Genomic DNA, 18757 nt, shown 5'->3' on the forward strand with positions numbered 1-18757 from the left:
TTGCATAATAAAAATCATTGCAAGTGCAAAAGAAATTGAGAAATGAGCCGACAAGCTCCATGCGGAAAATGATTAGCCAAGGGACTTTCGACACGTGCTGTATTTCAAAAGCCAAGTGATTTCGAAAGGTGGTACATGGTCACTATGCCATGATGATTATCAACTCTTAAAAACCCTCTTGAAAAGAATTTTAGACCTTTGGACCCTCTCTCGATCTAAAATTACAACCCTCTTGATCTCTTCTGATTGGGATTGTTTGGTGGAAATGGAAATACCATAAAGAAAGCTACCCTTGAAAAGGAGTGGAAAGCAATTCTCTTGTCTTATCCTCGGGTTCTTGATTTGTAAAGCCAATGAAGATAGCAACAAATGTTTCTTAGTTGGCCCCAAAACAATAGTCCCTTGTGTAATCCCATGACTAAACCTATATCGTGGTCTTTTCAAAAGACCTTTTTGATCAATGGAGTGTGCTCATCGCAAATGTTTCGAAAACCTTTGACATACAGGTTTATATAAGATCCCTCATCAGCTAGTTACTTAAGCACACGAATGGATGTGGTCAAATAGTCATTTTCTCAAAAGTATGTGAGAAGCCCTTTCTGACTAAAAGCTCTGGCTTGGCATGCTTAATAAGCCTTTTTCACAAGTAAAAATTGTTTTGATAATAACTTGTCTCATAGAGAATTTGATGATTAATGATACATCCCTGAGCAAGATGATAATTTGCGCCATGTGATGCTGATCGATATTGAATGTTTTCAAGTAGTTGAACTTAGCTTGATTAGCTCAGCTCAATTAATGCTGCAATATTGTTGATACATTTCTTTATGCTTCCCCTAATGACATTTGCTCAAGCTGAGTTTGATAGAGTTTCCCCTAGTGAACCCATGCGGTTTCAAAGGTGTTAGTAGGTATTTCCTAAAAACCATAAAATTTCATGGTCAGCCTTAAACCGTGTCATCTCCAAGGTTCAGTGAGTCAACCTTAAAGCATGTCATCTACAAAGGTTATGGGTTTTCCTTAAATCATGTATTTCAACAGTGAAAACCTATTGTTATACGGTGAGACCTCATTTCTGTCTTCTTCTTATGACATGGCATACTTCTATAGTGTGGGGTCTCTCTTTCTTCCTATGACACGAGCGTGCTTCTGTAGCCGGAGTTTATTTTTTTCTTATGACATGGCGTGCTTCTATAGTCCAGGATCTCTTTGTCTTCCTATGACACATTGTGCTTTGTAGCGGAGTCTCTCTTTCTTCTGTAACACCGCATGCTTACATAACCTGAGTTTTCTTTTGTGACACGGTGTGCCTGGCCTTGGGGTCGTCATTTCTTCCTCTTATCATACCACGTGCTTCCATAGCCTCGAGTCCTTTCCTGTTGACTTGATGCGTGCTATGTACCCCACAAGGTCTCTCTCTCTCTCTCTTGTTGGAATAATTTATGTCTTTTATCTTTAAATGCAACCTCTGCGAGACTACATTCAAAGAGGGCAACTATTAACACCTAAATTTTACCATTTTATTTAGGACTTGTGTATACAAAGTGGAATTAGTGATAAAAAAGAGAGGAAAGTAGTAGAAGTAAAATAAATAACTTTCATTAAAATGCATAGTGTATGTTTTCATTAAAAATCTATTATGGGTAGACATTAGGAGCATTTGCATAAGCTATCACTAGTATTAAATTTAATTTTAAAAAAATTGCACCTTGAGGTCGAGGGTTGGGTTAGATCAATCTTAGCCCGACCCGCCCCCTCCTTCTTCCACCTACGTGGCCGAGCCATTTCTTTTTCCCCTTTCTCCCTTTTCGCACAGTTGAAGCTTGGCCGGCCTTCCCTTCCCTTTGGCCCGGCCCATCCACGGCTTAATCTTCTTCCTTCAAACCAACCCGTATGCCTGTAGAAAAGAGGAGGAGAGGACAGCAGCAACGAAAATATGGGATCGTGAGCGGCGGAGGTGGCGTGATTTGTTGGTGAAACGTGCAGGCGGCAGGCATTGGCGGTAGAATATGCACCTTTTATAGGTGCCCTTAAAAGTGAGCGACTCACTCATTTGTGAAAAGGGGGGACTCTTTGGTGAGAGTCTAGGAGAGAGAGAGAGAGAGAGAGAGAGAGTGTGAGCCCGAAGGTGCGATCTGCAGAGTCGTTAATTAGCCTGTCAGGGTGCGCCCGTCGTTATGGCCCTGTCTGCATTGAACAGTAAGTCCACTTGGCACTTTGTGTGTGCTCTCTTTCGGTTACACGAGGCAACTACGTGGCCATCCGGTCGTGCGAGCTCCAGCTGCATCACCTTACTTTTTGTTTATGATGTTTTTGTTTTGTTTTGTGTCAAAGATCTCCAAACGTCGGACCATGCCTATCTTTTATGTTTCCATTGCGATTTCATGTGATTTTCTTGGGGCAATCGTGTATTCTTGAGCCGAAGAATTTTTGTGCTCGAAAATGGTTTGGTGTCGAAGTTAGTGACGATGGTGGTCGTGTTCGCCGGTCGGAGTGGAGAACCGGTAGATAGTGGTGGTTCCTGTGATGGAAGAATTTGTGGTTGCTATGCCGGTGTTGTTGTCTACGTGAAGTTTCGGGGAGACATGCAAGGAGGCGTCGGGGAGAAAGAAGATGCACGGGAGGACAAAAAATATGTGGGGAAGAAGACCATAGGGAAAACTGACACAAATGAAAAATAAAGAAAAAAGAAAAATACAGAAAAAGTTAAAAAGCAAAACAAAATATGGAAAAGAAAGCAAAAGTTTGCTTCAGGGGAAGGAGTGCGGGAGGAAAAGGTACAGTGGAAAAAGACAAAATAGGAAAAGACAAAATGGTGGAAATAAAAGAAATTACGAAAATCATTAATTTTTTAAAAAATAAAATTATTTTTAAAATGTTTTCTCTTTAATCAATTGGGTGGTCTAGCTCATCGTTGGGTCAATGGGCCGGACAGGTTTGCAGTCGGGACCCCCTTTTCCTAATATAAATTAAAAATTTGAAAAATAAAAAAAATCAAAAATTTCCGAAAATTCAAAACTTTCAAAGAAAATAAAAAATTAAAAAATTTCAGAAAAATGTCGAAATTTTGATTTTTTTAAATAATAATAAAAATTAGAAAAATTAGAAAAAAAATGTCGAAAAAAGTCAAAATTTTTAAATTTTAAAAAACAAAATTTCTGAGCTATTTTCTTAAAAAAATGGAAGTTTCTTAACTTTAAAGTGTGCCAAAATTGAGTAAGCCTTTAGGACTCTGCCTTATAATTTTAATTATCTTCAAAGACAATTACTCTTCTTCACACATGATTTTGCTGTTTTGATCCTTTAGTCTAGTTAAGATCGGTGTTTATATTTTCCTTAATGTTAAATATTTGCTCTTCCATGCAATTTATTTTAAATGCTTTCATTGGCTCTAAAAGCATAATAAAATTTTTGTTTCTACATTTCTCTGGTACTACGTTCCACATTAACATGTTTGGAACATAAATTTCTTTTAGTAATGCAATTTCATTTTCTATTTATGGAATAGATTTCTATTCCGAGAAATAGATTTGGAAATAGAAATAAGAAGTTAAAACTTTTTAGCTTTTTCTATTTTTTTGGAATAAAAATGAGAAATCAAAATTTTCCTCATTTTCAGCTCTCTTCATTGCTCATTGCTCACTTGCCGCCCATGGGATGCCGGATGCTTGCCGTCGGTTTCGGCCGCCCGCCATTGGCTTGCCGCCTCGGCCTTAGCCTCATCGCCTTAGCCACCGGCCATTGAGCGTGAGCGTGTGCCAGTAGTCGAACTCGGTCGCCCATTGCGATCGCTAGTCGCCCGGATGTTGGGCGCCACGAGTCGTTGAGCTGCTCATCACTGTCGTTGGATGCCGGAGCTCACCGCCAACCACTTCGGCTGTCCGCCACCAACCGTCCATCGCTCACCACCGGCCGTCGGATGTTCGCCAACGACCGGCTGGATCCGCCGCCGCCCACGCCAGACTCGGCCCGCGGCCACCCGCCGCTAGACTTTTTGGCCAGCGGCCACCCGCCTGGGACTTCGGATGTCGAACTCCAAATGTTGGACGCCGGTTGTTGGTCGCTAGACTTCGGACTTCGGCCTCCCCGTGCCGTCGTCGAACTCAACGCCGAGATGCCAAATGTTGGACTCCGTGTTGAATGCCGAATGTCGGACTTCGGACGGTCGCCCGCTCCATCACCGGACACCGAACGTTGGTCGTCGGGCGTTGGACTCGGCCACGAGATGCCTCATTGCCGCTCTAGAAATAGAAATTTTATTATATTATCAAATGAATTTTTATTTTAGAAATAGAAAATTACATCTCTTGTCAAACGCGTTTCTTTTCGGAAACTTATCTATGGAATATAAATTGAAATCAATTTCGGCCAGAAAATGATTTCTGTTCTGGTATTACAAATCATCCTGGTTTATTTTAATAATTGCATACATGATCACTTCCGTGTTAATGGATTGGTCATTAATCCCAGAAACTGCCCGACAAAATTTCTTTCTAAAATGAACAAGATTAGTAATGAAAGGGCACTAATTAGTTAATTAGTGTAATTAAGTCTGACCTTAGATTAGGAAGTGAGGAGTACACTCCCATGTTTTCCTTGGTTTCTCTTTAGCCTAATGGCAGAAGTGGGACTCTTTGTTATAAGATTCTTATGAATATCTCTCAATGTCGTGCGGGATAATGGGCTTGAGAGCTGGTGCTAATCATGGACCATATGCCCTGATCTTTAGGCAATACCCTAAATCTATTCTTTTCTGAAGGGTAGGTCGCAATTGGCAACATAAAAACATAAAAGATCTGGTGATTCCATATTTGTAGACCCCAATTTCATTTTCCCAATTAATTTCGATTTATTACCCCACGTTTATTATGTGATACTTTCCAAATATGTTACCACAACTGTCTTGATGGAAGACGTCGGCAATGTAAAGAAATGGGAAAGATCTCATGATTCTATGTTTGCAGATCCGATCATGCTTCGTGCATCTGTTCCAGGTTTTGGGACTTTTCGTATTTGCAGATTTTTATCAATGGCTGGAGGAATGTTAATCCTTTATTTCCGCCAAATCAATCGAATTATGCATGTTTTATTTGATAATAATAGATCGGGATCACCAAGTTGAGTTTATATTTAGTCTTATATGAACCGGTTGAAATCTTTTTGAGGCACCGAACAGGAATACCAAACAAGGGAGTGTAAAGCTCTCTGTGTTGGAGACAACACCTAATATGGGAAAGCTAGAAAAGTCCAAATTGGACTTTGGTCTTAACCAACTGGTAAAAAAATAAGATTACCGACTCCAAACATTGAAGACAGCTGACACATTTCAACATGCAAGCCGTTGGTCTAGAGATGAGCGCAACAACACCTGGAGTAAAAAGGTGTCCTCCATGAGGGCGCCAACTACGGCAGTTCTCCTTTCACATTAGAAGTCGGCTATTGGACTTCAGAGGCGGTGAAACTTCACCTATAAATAAGGCTTACAGTATGAAGGTTTTAAAAAGCAAGTCACTGTATGCTAAAGGTGAGTTTCAAAGTAAGAAAGGCAATGCAGCGATAGAAAAAGTAGCTCTGTGTGAGCGAGTTATTCTACCGTGATCGAGGAGGGGAAGATACAATAGTTGAGTGTGTGCTTGCATTAACTAGTTTGCTTTGACTTTTTGAGTGTGGTGAGAGAAGTTATGTGTAATATTTGTGTGAAAGTGAGACAATATTTTGAATGTTATATATGTGATGTGTCTTTAGTTGTTTATTACAATTTTCTCGTGTTGTTGTCATATAATGCTGCCGCATACCTTACAAGTGGTATGGAACAAAAGGAACACAAACCTTACACACTGTGCTACCTGATCTTATAGGCTTCTATACATTTGATTTTCCTAAATCAAAACCACACTGAAGAAAACGACCTATGTTCTTGAGATAAAACAATATCTGAATAATCCCCAATGGAGAATTCTTGTTCTTCATGTCAAATAATTTCTTCATCTTCGATCTATTAGTATTGAGGAAGACCTGATGTCGGAGGAAATATCATCTCGCATTTAAAAATTAAAAGTGGTTCTTCTTTGGATTAATATCGAGGGTTAATTTGTTTCTTTCTTGAAATGTGTTGCCTTTATAATTTTAACTAATTGATATTTAATTAGGATACAAATCCTTCAAATTAAAGGTATCGTGCACAATGAAAATAATTTAGTGATGCGAAGTAGGCCTCGTTGAATAGGAAGAGACTTTGCTAGCATAACAGTTTTTGAGTTAATGTAAGAATAACAGCTTGATGTGAGTCATAAGTCTTTAAAAGAGTAGACTCCACAATAATTAATAATGATTTATTATTGCTGTAAAATAGACTGTCATTCTTACAGTAAATTAAAAATTATCACCCAATAATTTCTCATAAGAAAGATAAACGGTAATATACATAAATTTTGAATAAGAAAGGAATGGCATAATCATATTTCACGGACTATAACATAGTTACAATAAAATACAGGTTATTTAGAACTCACTAGCCCCTTCAAAGTCCTTAGGCTCTACAGGCATTTCGGTTTCTGTAGTATCCGACGCACGGATGATTCACTGGAATATTCTTCAAGAGTGAGTTCTTCTACATCGAGGCAAACGCCGAGACGGCGCAATGATATTGTTGAGGAAAACTCCTTCCACGACACTCTCTTCCTTCTCATTGGTCCCTCTCCTTTCCGGTGCTCTCGTCGCCATCATGGCCATGAGCATATTGAGCACCATGTTCATTTCATCACACCGGTCCCGTTCCCTTCTAGCCCCAGCACGCGTCCACGATGATCACCTTCACATCTTCATTCGGCAACACTCTTCTGCAATTCCATAGGACCATGACGCAATCTTTGTTGCTCAACCGTGAAAAGAACATACCGTGAAATGAATTGCTGAACCTTTTTACTCCGTGACGTGATCATTATGAATATAGACATCATCCGCTCGTATACTTAACTATTAAATGGGGATCGTGCCCTATATTTGTGGCTTTTCAATTAGAATTCTAATCAGAGGAATATATATATATATATTATGGGCTTTACTAGCATAATAGTTTTTGATTTACTGTGACAGCAACAACATGCAGTGAGTCATAAATTCTCGAAGGGACTAATCCTACATTCCATTATAAACTTTGGCTTGCGAATGCCATGTGTATGCACTCACAGTTGCAAATTGATGTGATCTTTTAATTTTTGTGATAATATGAAATACCTAACTTTTTAGCTTTGCATATATTGAGTAAATCCTTCCATAAGGTGACCATGCGTGATTCCCAGATTGATAGATTGGAAGATGTTGTGATTTGGACATAAAATTTGCTGTATTCAAATCCAAGTCATTGATCACTTAATCAAGAAGAGGATGTGCTTCATAAGATGTGAGAATTTAGGACGCTAGGAAAACATAGAACTCGCTTTCATGTACCCTAAATATATAAGTGCTCACATGTATGCTTAAGAATAAAACGCGAGGCTCATAGCTTTCAAGTAGTTTTTCAATATCATCAAACAATCTTCATTGTGCAAAAGATCCACCAGAAAAAGGAGGAAAAAAAATATAGCCGTGGTCAATGATGACTAATTAAATAATTTTTCACTGCATTGATTGTAATATATAATTTCTACATTCAGTTTTGTTTTATTTAGAGTGGAAAATGAATGGTTTGAAAAATATTTTCTTAAAAATGATCGTTTATATCGCTTAAAATAATTAGTCAATTGAAGATGTTATCGTTATGTTTTAATGGTTATATCTAAACATTTACAGAGATGAAAAAGTATTATTTGTTCATTTATTTTTATAAATGATATAAGCTTAATCGTTTTAAGGAAAATAATTTCCAAATAATTTATTCTTCATAAAACAAACATAACCTATGACTTGAACAAATATAGCCAAGTGCAACATTCTTCCAACGGAGATGTACATGATAGTGGTAATAGAGATTGAGATGAGCTCATCACAAAGGTTTCCCATTTTCACTAGTGTAAAGTATATTTTGAATTGACATTATCGACTGAATCACTCTAAGGGTCTAGTCGGTGGAATCGGTGAACCACGCGAGCTGCTTAGATGCGTGGGGCAGAGGCTTGTAGTACCTCCTTTTCTTGATCCAGCCTTTTCTTCGCTTCGGTAGTGAATCGCCTACTACAAAAAAGAAGAAGAAGATAGATTTGCACCTATCAAATCTAAAAAATCTTGTTTTTTTGAACATGAAGAGATAAAGAAGCCATTGCAATTGCCGGAAATACTAGGCCCACTAAAGGCACAAAGAAAGAGGGTAAGTTGTTAAAAATTATCATAGAATGGGTACCTCGATTTAATATTTGTACCTGTTATTGTTAGAAAGAAATCTTACATCTCCCCTCTCGGAGCCCAGGTATCATATACGCCTCCAATAAGAGCCTTGAATACTGAAGAAAAACACCTATACCTAACAAGATTAAGTGAATACCCAAAATTGTGGTCATTTTATTTTCTATCTTTCCATACATAACAAGAATGGAAGCTAAAACAGGACAATAAACCCAAAAATTTTCAATTTCTGTTTGCATTTGTAGCATCCAATCCGAATTGATACATGGACAATAAACACACAAACTTTTAGCTTTTATTTTCTTGGACTCGTCCTTATTTTGTTGGGTTGTCTGGCCAAAACCTTGTACATTCGCTTCTTGAATTTTATCACAAATTTGTCGCAGTGGCTCTCATGCACAAGCTTAGATCGACTCTTAGATCTAACCACCAGTTACACTAAAACAGCGAGCTCATCTATACGTAAGACATGGATCCATTACTGATTAAGATAGACTATGCAGGTCAGGTCAAAGATAGTGCTTAGTAGGTTTAACAGTGTAGACACACTTGTTCTCAATGCTCAATTGCACTGAAACATCTATAGGTTGAGATATTAGATAAATTAATATGCAACATACATTAAATCATCATAAATTAGGACTGACACTGGGACTTCTTTAGATTGGCCTTGGATTACATGAGATAAATCTTATGTATAAGATGGTATAAGATAGATAAGACAGGATACGTCGTAAAACTTAGAAAAGTACACGGACACACTAAAATGCTGATCGTATGAATGTGGTTTAAATGACTCAAAATTCAAATATGTAGATGTACAAGTTCTTTAGATCGATTCCGCTGTTGATGAGTTTGGTAACCAATTTAGATGAACTACAACACACATCTTTAATGTCAAAGTAAATCTTTTGCCCTCTAAGTACATGAAAAGTGCAAGAGTCAGAGAAAACCACAGTTTCAATGACTTATTAACACGAAAACTCGTTATGTCGGCCATATAATATATACAGTACAGAAGAGCTAGGAAACATGTGATCAACACGAAAGTAGCCTTATGTAGATGACCACAAACAACTTATATCACGGATAGAGCTCGAGTGGGTTTGGTTGTTTATCTCGATCTTTCAGATCAATCACACGACTCGTATTTAATTGACATTTATAATTTTGGTGACCAAATCACCAGTGGATAGGCTTCAATGATGGACAACATGGAAGGGGTTTTGATAATGTTGTAGCGAGGAAACCCTCCTTCCTCCAAGATCTTCTTCCATTCGAGTTCGTCCCTCTCCCTTACCCCCGAGCTGTGTGCAATCATGGGCAGATCGAACACTAGTCCGATCTCATCGAACATGCCATCACCCTCTGGTTTCAGCACAACCTCTGCTATAATCACCTTGCCATTCCTTTCTGGGATTGCTTCTCTGCAATTTTTGAAGTATCTTGACATAATCTTAGTTGCCCCAATCATGCATGATCACTGTAAAAGAAAGAGAATTATTGGAGTCGTGAATCATGGTTTATTTATTTATTTTTTAAACTATCCTCGATGAGTTTGTTCATTGTGTAATTTCTTTGCTGAATCATCATCACTGCCCTAAGGTCTCAGATGTCATCACCGCCCGTATCATTGCCCCACTCCCAGCTTGAGACGCGCTCTCTCTCTATCCCGGTCTCTCTAATTCTGGTGGTGACCTGGTCATGACCTTAACGACCTCAGATCTAAGATCTCATGAGGCAAGGGCGATGGCACTTTGCGGTTGCGACAATGGTTGCCTAGGTCACGATAAAGGAGATTGAGACGCGGGGGAGAGAGAAAGGATGTAGATGTGAGTGGTCGGAGGGTTGTTGACGATGCGACGGATTGATTTTTTATCACTTTAGAAAAGAGGATGTAGATAGGGGTGGTCGAAGAGGAGGTCGGTGACGATGCGACGGGTTGATTGCACATCACTCACTAGAAAGGGTCGAAAAAGGTCCGGAGTAGCTGGCGGGCATGTGTAACTCAACACATTAAACTCATTCTGCTTGCCCGGGCCAGTGCCAATTGAAGAGCCAAATATGCACTTCACAAAATGAAAAGATAAACCGATCAAAAAAATAAAATAAAAAATAAAATGAAAAGATGCACATTGACCGGGAAGTTATTATGTGGTTCATAAACTTTTATTAATGAGAGTCTCGTTACGATGTCTACGCAATTAATCATCCAAATAGACTTGTCCCCATAGGATACGTGTGAACTCTAAAAATAAAGTTTCCCTTGATTGCAGTATCACTCAAACAGAATTATTACCGGTTGTCAAGAATTTCAATCCTTTTAACGCATCAAAGGATTCCAACAGAAAAGAACACACATCAAAAGGACAAAAATGAAAATTTAATCACGTGGCATAGGAAAAATGCATAACCACAAATTAATTACCATGTGTATTTTGGATTTGTTTGTTTCATAGAAAACATATCATTTTTGCTAATTTTTACAATGTCATTTACTGGAAAAAGAGAATTTATTTCCAATATATGGATGAGCGTGAAGACTTGGAAAATATTTTCCTTCATTTGATAAGAAAGATCTGATAGGAAAATTATCAAAAAATCGTATTTTTAAAAATTATTTTTATTTTATACTTTTTCTTTTCATTTTTCCTTTTTGCTTCTTCTTTGGCTAGTTGCCGACCACAATAATGGGCTAGTGACAAGTCACAGGCGGCTCAAGTCTTGCTGGCCTGGGTTGTAGAGCTCACCCAATTTGGTGGCTTCCGAGCCTTGCACAATAAGTCACGAGTTTGCCCAATCTAGTGACGCTCAAGCCTTGCCGCTAAAGGCCGCAAGCACCTGATTTGAGTGGCCCAAGCTCGTTGGCTATCTTCGTGGCTAGAGGGCTAGCCGAGGAAGACACAAAATCTTAAGCTTGACTTTCAACTGTAATATTGTGTGAGATTTTGTGGGATTACTCTGTTCTATTTATCTAAATGCTGGGAACCAAGAGGTTACCATGCTTAAGCTGTATAGAGTTTTCATGTTCAAATACTGATATTTAGTTATATTTTTGAAAAGCACTTTCTAGTTTTTTTTTTAGAAGAAATTATTTTCTGAGTTTAACTTTTGGTAGGAAAACATTATGCATTGACTAATTTTCTAAACCCAGCCCAATACCAGAAAATAGGAAAATGTTTCCCAAAAATGTTTTTCCATAAAACAGATTGACAATTTCTTTGACAATAAAACTCACCTTCATGAAAACTGCATCAGCATGTGGTATGGTCTCAAACATGTCTCCTCCAACATGAGTGACTCCAGCGTGCGCCGGCGCCGTCGCAACGACGTGAGGCAGATCGAAATTAATCCCCTGAATGTGTGGATACGACTTAATGATCTCGGCCACTGCCCCCCCGGTCCCCCCGCCGACATCAACCAAAGATCCAATGCTCTCAAAACCATGCTTATACCCTTCCACAATAGCCTTGACCAAGATCTTGCTCGTACACGCCATCCCATCGTTGAACAAGTGGTTGAACTCGGGATTCTCTGATGCGAAGTCCCAAAATCTTGCGGCCGTGAGCTATCTTAAAATGCGACCCACCGGTCTGGACCGTCGCCGAGGCAATGCCACGGGGACATCAGCCACTGGTGGTCTTCCATCAGCACCATCGGTGCAGAGCTGTTCTCCAGACCCGGGTCCCTGAAGGAGCCATCTAGATGATTGGTTGAGCTGTAGAAGCATCTCATTGACTCTCTCCTGGCTGCCGTCGGGTTGGCGACGATGCGCGGAAAAGATGTTCTTGCGGACAAGAGTCTCATGATGCGTGCGAGGTATGTGGTTCAGGGGGATGGGGAGGGAATGCGAAGAGGCTATCTGGACTAGGGTGACAGGCCCGCCACCATAAGAGTGGATGATGTCAGGTATTCGGAGCTCGACCGCATTTTCAGCGCCATCGAGTCGACGAATGCGAACATGTGCTTCCATATGTGCGCTTGGCCTCTCAGGAGTTGCTTCAGTATCATCGAGCGATTCCATTTGTCTCTCTCTCTCTCTCTCTCTTCTCTTTCTCTCTCACAGCTTGCTTCTGTCTTGGGGGGGCGGCGCGAGGTATGAAAGAACATAAGAAGAGACAAGAGGCCTCCCGGAGTATACGGGGCCAAAGAACAAGGAAAGGATTCTGCAGATGGTGAGCTGGTGGTTGGTTGACCTAGACGGAAGGAGAGAATTCTGAAGTGCCTTCTCTCCATTCAGTCATGATTTCTCTTTCATCTTGAGCCTACTATGCGTAAATATTTAATTTAATATTAAATTAATATTTTCCCAGTTTAACTTCCTAAATTTTTTATACCAAATCCGGTTTGAACTAGTCAACGATGATTTTATGTATATCTCACAGAGAAATAGATACGGTGCTTGCTAATCAATTTGGGCCATCGGATTAGAGGTGGATTAGTAAATCGACCTCGACTCGTTGACTGATGTGGAAACGCACTTGTTAACAGGTCGAGGCCATTCACACTTCACGTGAAGTTGGAGTTCAGTCCGAGTAATTCAAGAGTTTAGATGAAATCAGATTCTGCAAGTGATATTACTTGACTCAAATTGTTCACAAAAGCTAGTTATCTCAATGTTGTCAATACTTGGAAATAAAGTGAAATCAATTACGTGGATTTAAAATCTATATAATTATTAGAAATTTGTCATATTAACTCTAAATTTATTATACGGATGTTAATTTAGTTTTAAATTTTTAAATTTTGTCAATTTAGTTCTAAATATCTGCTTTCGAAATTTCAATCAAGTCTTTTTGACTAATTTTTGCCGAAACCGCTTACAGTGTGACACTACTTTGGTGGGTCCTTACATTGAAGCACCTCAATCTAAGATATTTCTAATGAAAATTAATTGGAAGGACATGTTAAAGTTTCATGCAAAAAGCTTAGGATCAAATTGGCCAAAATTGACAATTTCATAATTGAATCGGCGTTCATACAGAATAGAGCTTATTACTAAGTGGACAATTCATGGTCTCTTTCAAATGTATTAAGTATCATTTTCCTCGTTAATAGTTTGAAGGGAGCAAGACGCGTGGTTGCCAAAACAATTTCCTTCCTTCTATTTTTGTATGTACTTATATCTTTCAAGCGCGAGATCAAGGTCACATCTGATGAGCAGTAGAAATAACCTCGCTCGGTAAGCAGTCCCAATTGATGCCGACAAGAGGCACCCCCTTTAGACTTTCGACTCTCCTCAAATTGAAAAAAGATCTGCCTCTGATCCGTTGCGTAGACCTCGTCTGAACGCCCAACCTTATATTTACTAATGACGGCATGATTTGACTAAATGTATGAACAAGTTAAGTATCTTTTGTTATTATTGAAGTGGGGGCTCTCCAGATTCACAAAAGTGAGGCACAAAAATCAGCGGACTAAACATTTCAGTTGTTAGTTACTGGCGCTTGTGTGTGAAGATTGCTAACTGCAAATGTATTGAACAACTTCATTGTGCAGAAGTTGCTAATCATGAATAAATGTTTAATCCTATCAAAGATTAACAACTGGTTAACGATGGTGATTAACATTTGTTACGATGCATGGGGTTAGGAACTTAATGGCTCTCAACGTTCGCAAGTAGCCGAGAGCTGATGCCCGGCTGACATAGGAACTGACATGGCGTGGACCTTGTGCTAATGTGGTGCTAGTGTCGAACCGCTCATTGGGTGACCTGTGTCACCGACGATTGATGCAAAGTAGGCAGGGTGATGGCGCGTGAAATCGGGTTGGGTTTTGTCGGTCGAATTCTGGATATATGGATTTTGTGCTTTGATATAAATATTAGACAAGCTGTTTTTCTAAAGAAGGAAGTTGTGCGATAGGGACAATAATGTTAAAATAACATATGCCTTAACACTTCCCCTTGCGTGTAAGGAGAATCCTTTTAAGTGCAATATAGATTGTAAAACACATCATTAGAGAATAACCGGCACGCCTAGCCAAGATAACTTATCGGAGAACGTTGATAGTAATTGTTGGGATTTGAACCCTTGATCTGTGCTCTGAAACTTTAATATCATAGATAGATTATACTACAAATTCTATGTTTCATTGGAATGATGAAGACAAAGCACATCGCATTCTGTCCTTTTTTTCGTGTTGCAAAGTTCCACAGCTGCAATGAGTTGGAAAGCATGCTCATTTTTGCGTGGACATGGACGCCCATATACTAACGCGACTCTGTGTGGTGTGCCAAGTCAGTGCATCCATCCATTTAATTGGTAGAAAGAACAACTGGAAAAATAAATACATAATTCAAGAGTCAAATAGGAAAGAAAATGCAAAGATTTGTCAAACAAATGGATAAATTCATGAATTACCAACGGCCCCTCCTTGTTTTTAATGATAGAGATAAGTGGATATTGTAGGATATTCTTCACCTCCCTTGAATTCGAAGTATTTTCAGGTGTCATGTTTTTGTTAATGTATAATAATATTGTCAGCACTATTCGAGACCCGACTCCACGAGAACGAATTGGCGGGTATTAAGGCTATGCTGGGGTGTGCACGTCTCACCAAGAAGATCCCTTTCTTGTTTCCCCTTTTATTAGTTATATCTGGGAGCATCGGTCTAGGGTGTCCAAAGTCAACTTTGGTTTGATCCTGGCCGGCCCAACCTAACTAGTCTTGGTTCTGTCCCTAGGAATATTATGTTGGTCCTCAATTCTAGACTCCTGGACCATGTATTGTAAGTTGATCCTCTGTCTTGAAACTTTAGGGTTGGTTCAAGTTGGACCTATGCCATATATGTTATATATTTTTTACTACTTTAAATCTCAATGCCTTCGTCTCTGTTTTTTCTTATGTGGTTCTGCTGTAATTTACAAGTAGAAATCTAGCTTTGATTTGACCAAAATAAATGAAACCATCTTCTCTGACCTCACTCTCGCTTGCTCACCTCAGCCTTGCTCACCTCTAGCCACTCCTTACTCGCCTCCCACGAACACAACCCAGCTAGTGAAATCACTTATCTCTCTTAGCCGCTTTACAAACATAGCTCAACAATTGCAAATGGAGATTTTTTTTTTTGTTATCTTATCTTATATTTATGTTTGATATGTATCGGGGTTCATAGTTTGGTTTCTTAATATCGCATTATTGATTGATGTGGAAATTGAAAGAGTATGTTTGTCATTTTAAGGAATACAAAAAGTGAAACAAAAGAATAATTGATCAGTCCTGGATTGATCTTGGAAGCGGTCCTGCGGTCTTAGTCTCAATAAGATCAGTCCATGGTTCCAAAATTGGGGATCAACACTTGTCTTGGTTAATTATTGAGTTAAGTACTGGACCGTAGCCCAGGATCATGCTCACCCCTGGTTCTATCCATAATTGACTTTTCAGTCTTCATTTTCATGATGTTTGGACAAATATATTCATTTGTGCGATACTTTTAGAATTGTAAGATAAAGAACTGTGACAAAGACCGCGGCATTATGTATGTCGTTTCGTTGTTCAGATGAGTTTACCAAGATCATGACTTTAAAGAGTTTCTTAAGGTATGATCAAGGTCATTTTATATGCTTTGACAATATATTAATGTATATATTTATTTACTGATGGGCTACCTTGTCATAATATGTTTTATTTTCAATTTTTGGCCAAAAATTAAATGTGTTGATCGGAATTCATAGTATTTGCATTGATTTTGACCCGTGCCAATGGAGCACTCTTAACAAAATTTTTTTTTGTTCATTAGATATTAAATTTACTTTATTAGTAATAAATGTGGTGAGGAGCGTCTACCTCTCTAAAGACCTCCTTTTGGGGTTAATATAAGGGTTTCGTGCATATTATGGAATGTTGGATTCAAGACATAATTATTCCGTACCACCTACGTCATGAACATTCAAGATTGGCGAGCCTATTATTGTAATAGTGGGAAATCTTTTCATATAAGACATGCTATAGTTAGGTAAGGCAACACGAACCCTTTATAAGTTTCATATGACATGAATTGAATTTGTGATCATGTGAAAAATAGATAACCTCTTTATCCGCTGTAAGTGCAAACCTGGAATTTGCAGGTTTTGTATGGAATATAAAGCCTGGTGGCCAACTTGTAATCGATATAGATTAAAGGTTTAGACCAGAAAAGATGACTCCATGAAACACATTTTCTAACAATTCCTTCTCAAATAATAAGAAAAAAAGAAGAAAAGAAAAGAAAAGACTGGAATAGCCAAACTGTGTCAATAATCAAAGGTCAATGAATGAAATGAAAAGTATGCAATTGACACTGCTTAAAAATTATGGTAATGACTAAGGATGAATTTTATCAAATATATTGAGTGGCCCTTCATAAAATGGGCTATGATATAATCTCTAGATTAGTCAACAAATATGTTCGATATCTCTCATCATTTTTGCCATTGTCACTTGGTTCATTAAAGGTTAGATAGTTTATTCGGATTTTTCTGGTCACCTGTCCCTTCATTCCATATTTTTCCGATTGTTAGAAGGTTGACTAGTTCAATCGCATTGGTAAATACCAATATAGTAGAATTTTTGTTCACTCATTTTCTCATTTTGCATATTCAAACTTGAATGATAACAAATCTAATAAGATCAATACATAACTTATTAGGCCCTGGATACACACACAAAGACCTCGCCCTTTCAATTTCGTTTCCTAACCATTTTGCCAGTCACCAAGGTTTAAAAATCATCATGTCGGACAAAATAAAATAAAAAGTTAGAAGGTAGACAATCAATACGAAAGTAGGTCTTTATAAATAAGGCTTACGAACAACACAAATTAGTAACTTAAGATATATTGACAGAAGAAAGTAGATTTGGTCTCTGATCGAGAGTTCAAATGAATTTAATCGTTTTAACTATCTAAATCTTTTGTTGATTAAGCATATTTGCTTGCACTTATTTGACACATAATCTTAGAACGATCAAATCACCGTGGATACACTTTGATGATGGATCATGAGGAAGTGATTTTGAGGATGTTGTAGCGAGAATAGCTCCCTCTTGACCTTCTTCCATTCGGATTCGTCCCTCTCGTTGCCCTTGGCATTTGCAATCATGACCAGATTGAATCGCCCTCTGGATTCAGCAATCTTTGCTATGATTATATTGCCGCTTTTTTCTAAGATCGATTTTTCAAAATCTTGATGCAATCTTCGTTGATCCAATCATGCAAGATCCATTAAAAAAAAAAAAATCATGCAAGATCCACTGCAGAGGAAAAGAAAAGGACAGCAAGAATTATCGGAGTCGTGAATCATGTGTGTTTTGACATAATTGGCTACATAACGACAAGAATATATACGCATGGTGATGTCACCCCACAGTCCAAGAACTGCTTTTGTGGTTTAAAATCGTCGGATTCAAATATTGAGGGGCCAATGTCAATTTAAGTTTTTTTTTCTTAGTGTTAGAAGTTGTCATTGTACTGTGAGTGGCTATCTTGCAAAGGAGAACTTTCCCGTTATCCCAACGTATGTTAGTCTAGTTACGTCCATTGCCATTATATCCACACGGTTTTACCCAAAAAGAATTGAAGAAGAGAGCAATGTTTTAGATCAATCAGTGAACGAAAATATTTACCAAGTAACCCATTTTTTTCAAAAAAAAAAAAAAAGAAATGAAAAATCTCCTCTCTCTCTCCCCCTTGCTCCACGTAGAAATGGTCATCACAGCCCTAACGCCCTTAAGATATGACCATGGCCATGTAATCACCCTTCTCCCTCGCTCAAAATGCTCTCTCTCTCTCTCCATCTCCGAGGTGGTGACCTCATTACAACCTTGGTGAGGGCGATAGGCCCTTAAGGTCAAGACGTTAGCTCACTGGTCGCGGTTAGCGAAGGGGAGGGGGAGAGAGAGAGAAGAGAGAGAGAGAGAGAGAGGACGTTCATGGAGGTTGTTAAAGAGGAGGGTTGTTGGCGATGGGACGGATTGTTGGTGGGCGATTCACGTGCAAAGAAAAGGGGAGCGAGAGGAGAGATGAGAGAGAGGAGGTGGGCCGATTGGTAAGGCTTACGGTCAGGTTTTGAATTTTAAGGATATATATATATATTTTGTGCTGGAGGAACCGCTTTGACCGACAGCCGTCATGTAAACCCAGTGTCGCTAGAAGGAAACCACCACCCCGGCGCTACGTGTCAATCACCCAATAGCCTGCCAGCCTCCACAACGCGTTGTAGGACTTCGAACTGTTGGAGAAATCCTCGTGAAGAGTTTTGAAGTTGACAAAACGTTTCCATCAGTCTAGTCTGAAGGTCAGCAGACTCTGTTGGTTAAAGTCTGAAGACTTCCGGACAGCCAGACTCAAGACTCAAAGTCTATCCTCATTGACAGTCACTGATCCGTTGAAGAAAGGTTATCCCGAACTGAATGTTTTGTTCAGGATTTAACCTTATCA

General features: G+C 38.9%; 1 protein-coding gene across 1 annotated transcript; it reads right to left on the reverse strand.

Annotated features, from left to right (window-relative positions):
• Positions 1-9487: 9487 nt before the first annotated feature.
• Positions 9488-12426, reverse strand: LOC104424878 (xanthohumol 4-O-methyltransferase). The gene is given in 7 exon segments (XM_039304501.1): positions 9488-9778; positions 9780-9823; positions 11575-11890; positions 11892-11949; positions 11951-12015; positions 12017-12270; positions 12273-12426. Coding segments are annotated over 7 exon segments (1092 nt in total). The 5' UTR covers positions 12352-12426; the 3' UTR covers positions 9488-9502.
• Positions 12427-18757: the final 6331 nt, after the last annotated feature.

Source organism: Eucalyptus grandis, chromosome 11, assembly GCF_016545825.1.
Source record: "Eucalyptus grandis isolate ANBG69807.140 chromosome 11, ASM1654582v1, whole genome shotgun sequence".
NCBI classification, from domain to species: domain Eukaryota; kingdom Viridiplantae; phylum Streptophyta; class Magnoliopsida; order Myrtales; family Myrtaceae; genus Eucalyptus; species Eucalyptus grandis.